This window comes from Argiope bruennichi, chromosome 9 (assembly GCF_947563725.1).
Source record: "Argiope bruennichi chromosome 9, qqArgBrue1.1, whole genome shotgun sequence".
NCBI lineage: Eukaryota > Metazoa > Arthropoda > Arachnida > Araneae > Araneidae > Argiope > Argiope bruennichi.
The window spans coordinates 19,645,185-19,650,395 of record NC_079159.1 but is presented as its reverse complement, the minus strand read 5'-3'; the positions used below and the strand labels follow the sequence as shown (position 1 = coordinate 19,650,395).

At 26.9% G+C, this 5,211-nt stretch overlaps 1 protein-coding gene across 1 annotated transcript; it reads right to left on the bottom strand.

The window, feature by feature from the left end:
* Positions 1-314: 314 nt before the first annotated feature.
* Positions 315-4,361, bottom strand: LOC129984774 (glycine-rich protein-like). The gene is made up of 3 exons (XM_056094729.1): positions 4,332-4,361; positions 2,270-2,314; positions 315-731 (listed from the first exon to the last, which is right to left on the bottom strand). The coding sequence occupies exons 2-3, from the start codon at positions 2,312-2,314 to the stop codon at positions 435-437; spliced, it is 342 nt and encodes a 113-aa protein (XP_055950704.1). The 5' UTR covers positions 4,332-4,361; the 3' UTR covers positions 315-434.
* Positions 4,362-5,211: the final 850 nt, after the last annotated feature.

Genomic DNA, 5,211 nt, shown 5'->3' with positions numbered 1-5,211 from the left:
TTTAAAAAATTAAAATTTAAATTCGAAAAATCAATTCTAAACTTTCCATAGAGTCTCAGTGTTTTATAATTGCATAGCTTTAAATTCATCCATGATAAATCCAGCTTTCATTTTTTGAAATGAAAGTACAACCGCTGTTCTGTTAGAATATATATATATATATCAAAAGTAGGTTTTTGAGAAGAAATAAGGACAACTGTTGGGAAAAATAACGAAAAAATAAGAAATACAAAACAAAATAATAAGTTATTGTAAAGATTTATTTTAAATTATTTTCATTATAGAAGATAAATTAAACTCATAAATTCTTCGAATATCAAGAAAATTAAATAGTTACAATAATCATGCACTAGAAATTTAAAGATGAAATATTTTAAGGTTAGGCGCTATTGAAAAGAATAGTGCCTCCCTTTCATAACAGAGATGGCCGCAACTTAAATCAAGGCGGGGTATCCTAATGCACCTCCATAACGATAACCAAGATTTCCATAAGCTCCATATGGAAGTCCATATCCATCGTATCTGAGCCCGTATCCATTTAATCCATAGCCGTAGATGGGATATCCGGCACCCGATGCATAGTTCCTGTATTGGAAGTTTCCTCGAGCATCAACGGTACCGTAGCTTCCCACTACACCTCCAACACCGTTTCCGGCTTCTTGCTTGTACTGGTGGCTGAAGAGATTATTGACGGCATATCCGTAATCATAAGGTTGGGCAGGAAGAAAAGACTGAAAAATAAAGTTTTATTAAGGTATGGGCAACATGATTCGGTTTAAATACTAATCTTGATTAGTTATTGCTTGACGGCCAACTTGTTAACTCGTCATATTTTTAGAATTAATTCCATTATGTAATCCTACATAATTTTAGTTATGAGACTTGTATTTTATTGGTTAGCTGGTATTATAAAGTTTTATAAAAGACAACGAAAATTAGAAAATTCAATTGAAAATAATGTATATAAAATATATTAGCACATGGGTTAAAGGTTGTTCCATAAAAAGAAAGGAAATATTTCGAATGCTTTGTATGAAATAAATATTAATGATTTATTCTTACATATTTGAGTTCCCTTTTGTTATATTAACATCTCTTTGGAAGGAAGATGAAGGCTTTTGGCTTGGATAACTTAATTTTACAAACTTTTCCAACTTCCACACCGCACTAATGGGAGACTGTTTGGTACAGTGCGTGGGGTTTATTGCATACACCACAGATCTTTCCTGGAATCGATTTCGGTGTATAGAATCTTCCTGTATCACGTTCGGGCAGAGACCGTATCACTAAACTACCATGGCTTGATTTTCATTAAAACTTGTGATAATGTGCTCATGAATATAAAGTACATATATATATATATATATATATATATATATATATATATATATATATATATATATATATATATATATATATATATATATATATATATATATATATATATATATATATATATATATATATATATTCATTGATCAAATTTCTTATAATCAAAATTTTAAGAAATAATGTTGTAAAAGAATTACTCAGTAAGCATTTTTCAACTACAAAACAAACCCGGTAATATAGCTTGAGTGATAATAAAAATACTATTTCACTTGAAGTTTTGTATGCTTGGGCTTGGTTTTTTTTCTTCCGAAGTTCTTCTTCTTTTAAGGTACAGCATTGTTATTTCATGATAAATAAAATACTATGTGTTTAAAATACAGTCAGTAGTTTTGGAATGCAATTTGCATAAAGTGTTTGTGTGCTTATTGTTATTGTTTTTAGAGGTATTGTTTAACGTTGAGTTTGATTATAAGTTTTGTGTGCCGGTGTCCTGGCATAGGGGTAGTGTGTCTTTCCCTTGATCTGGGTTCGAGTCCCGGTTCGGGCATGGTTGTTCTTAATCTGTTCTATCTGTGAGAATGTGCTCTCCTGTAAAAAGGGGCTGTGCAAGAGAATGTGATGCGTGAGTAGCTAAGACGTACTCTTGGCCCTAGTTGGCGCTACTGAAAACAAGAGACGCTCCCTTGGGTTTAAAGTCGTTGACTTCGTCAGCGAGCTTGTCCTTGGCAAGTGTCATTAGAAACAACAGCAACAAAATAAGTTTTGTGAAAGTGTTTTATAATCAATGTTTTTCTATAACCTTTCAATTGTTTCTGTTAAAAATATGATAGAAGTAAACAAATGATGCAAAATTGGGGGAGATTAGCAAGTTCACTAAGGCTCAAATTGAAAATTAAAATATGTTACTTTGGCTATTAAAAGACAAACAAATACTCACGGCTTGAGCCAATGCAATGCAAGCAAAGACGACGAGAAGAAACATCTGAAAAGATTAAATAGAAAATATTATATTTTATATTTATAAATGAAAAAATATTATATTAAAATATTATGTTATATTATATTATATTATATTTTATATAGAAGAATTACTTGATCTATCTTTCCTTTTTCTTAAACTGATCTCTTAAATCAGAGAAACAGCAGAAAGTAATAATAATTAAAGTGATAAAGAATTTACCTAATTTGATTTCATTATTAAAAAATAAACTGAAATTAAAAAATATCTATATAAAATTTAAATGATGCATTTTATAAAAATTCTAACGATTTCAATTAGAGAGCTTTTATTTTTCATTTGCGGACTGTATGAGTAATGGATTCTTAATAATTATAATGTTAAAATTACTAATCAGTATCTTTTTATTCCGAGTATTAAATAACTGTATTAGGATTAGAAGGCAATTAAAAATAATTAAAAAACATGCATTTTTAATAAATCTGATATTTTTCAAAAATATAGAATTGAAAACTGCTTCATAATTAAAAATTATTTAAAAAATATTTCAAGTAAAAATTTATATAATATAAACAGAATTCTGATGAAAAGTTATTGCCAAAGAATTCGAGATTTCCTTTATTTACAATTTTATTCTCTTTACTTGAAACTGAAATTTTGTCAGAAATAGTTGAAATTTACGTTGTAAATAAAGGAATTTTTCAAAATAAATTTTGCAGCTGAAGTAAATTTAATATATATAGAACGAATGAGATATATTCTTCATAAAATGATAGTGAATATTTCTTTCTTGGAGTATTTGTTTTTTAACTGCAAATGGAATATTTAGTGTGGTACGATATTCTGCAAGTTGATAGCTGAAAATCGGTGCTCTAAAAAGAATTCTGAATAAGATAATTGAAAATTATAATTTGTGAGTAATTCAATAATTTCAATGATCTTAGTTTCACGTCAATATAGTTACAATAAAATTTTTAAAAAATAAATATTTAAAAAAGGAAATTTTGAAAAATGAATATTTTGTATCTTGTAAATCTATATGATCCTTTATAAATAGTATCTTAAAATTAAAATACTGTTCAGTATTAAATAAAAAAATCTATTTAACAGATAAAAAATGTTTATACATATTGTGATACAAGGTGTCGTATTATTATAGTGAAAATAATTTGTTTTTTGTCTAACGAAATTGAAAAACAAACAAACTGTTCTTTGAGAAAAAGCAAAAAATGCATCTTTCTATCATTCAGGATCCCGTTAGTTACATTTAAAACATTTAATTTATAAGGTTGACTTTTAAAACATATATTAATTATACTCTTTTCTAACAAATGAAATCTCTACTATTTTATTTTGAAATTAAAAAAAAAACATGATTTTTTTTACTATATTGTTAAATATGTTTATTCATCACATTTTTTGGTTCTCTTAGAGCTTATATAAGAACATGTTCAGAAATAGTGAATAAAAAAATTCGTAAATGTTCTTTTCTCTGAAACACCAACAATAATGTAATCTTCAGAAAATAATTTTTCTGTATTTAACAATATAGTATTGCATACAGAAAAGAAAAACCAATAAACAATTTGGAACCTTTTGGAATTATTTAATCCTAGTCATATTGTTGTACATTCAATCAGCATTGATATACAATTTTGTCATCAATACTGATTTTACATCTATCATTATCAGACCCTAGAGATAGATTTTTTTGATATTTTAGGGATTTTCTTTTAATATGCTTTATAATGAGAAAGTAAAACTAAGCAAGGAGGCATTAAAAATTACAGTATAACAATTTGATAACATTACATAAAAATATCAAGAAATGATTAGAAAGAAAGCTATTGAAGTTTCGCACTGCATTTTTTAAAAAAGAATTGTTCATCTTTGTTTTTCAATACAGCTGAGGAAATGCCTACTCCAGAACTCCATTTGTTTTCAACAGGATTGTTTGAAACGAATGATACTTTTTTCTTCCAAATATAATTGAAATATTTACTATTGCTCAATGAGAGAAAAAAAAAAGCAATTCACTCACCTTTATTTTATGGTACTTTGAAACTGAAGCGAACTTCTTTCAAACTGAAGTTACAAGCTTTATTTTTTCCTTTTTATACTCACAAGTGCCATTCGGGCGTTGAAAAATATTTGCTTATTTATGTAACCAAATGTCCATATATGGAAATCTTAATTCGTAACCATGATACCTGAAATAAGCCAAAGAAGTGTACTGTAGCTTGAAAGGTCAGCACTTTCAAAGAAAAAAAAACGAATAAATTAGATGACTATCCCAGTTAATGCTATTTAAAAATTAATATATCTTATTTACATCTGTTTTGACTCTTGATACTATCTGTTTTGAAATCAAACGCAAAGATTATGCATGGGTGAAGTTATTTTACAACATTTATACATGAATAGGAGTAATGTTAAACGCTTGAGATCACGAAGTAAAGATTAACACATTGATATTGAATAACCTATTTAATTGTTTTCAAATTTTTCTTTAAAATTTCAATATTTATTAAAATTTTTCTTGAATGAATTACAAATTAGACTATGTTAATTTAAAATCCTGCTCAGGCATCTGCATAGAAAAATTGTTCCTGTAAAGGATAGTTGCAGGAGCAACTTTTACAATAAAAAATCTTAACTAATATGAAATTTAAATTTCAAGTTGTATTTAGCATCATTCACGATAAGTTTCTATTCGACTTTATTAAAAAAATATCTCAAATTTTGATATAGTAAGGATTTAAAAATAACTTTTAAACGTGAGATTTTAATAGACACTTATAGGCTTTATATCATTTTGTTACATTTTCTTGTTTGTATGTATCTCCCTAATTTTTGCTATTCGTTTCAAATTCAAATTTTAAATTTTGAACTTAAAATTGAAACGGTAGGGTTTATTTTTA

What these genes read in the sequence shown, in the direction of transcription:
- LOC129984774 (XM_056094729.1), bottom strand. Translation starts at nt 2,314, where the DNA reads ATGTTTCTTCTCGTCGTCTTTGCTTGCATTGCATTGGCTCAAGCC. An exon ending in GCATTGCATTGGCTCAAGCC is followed by an intron (nt 732 to 2,269) that starts GTGAGTATTTGT and finishes TTTATTTTTCAG; the next exon opens with TCTTTTCTTCCTGCCCAACC.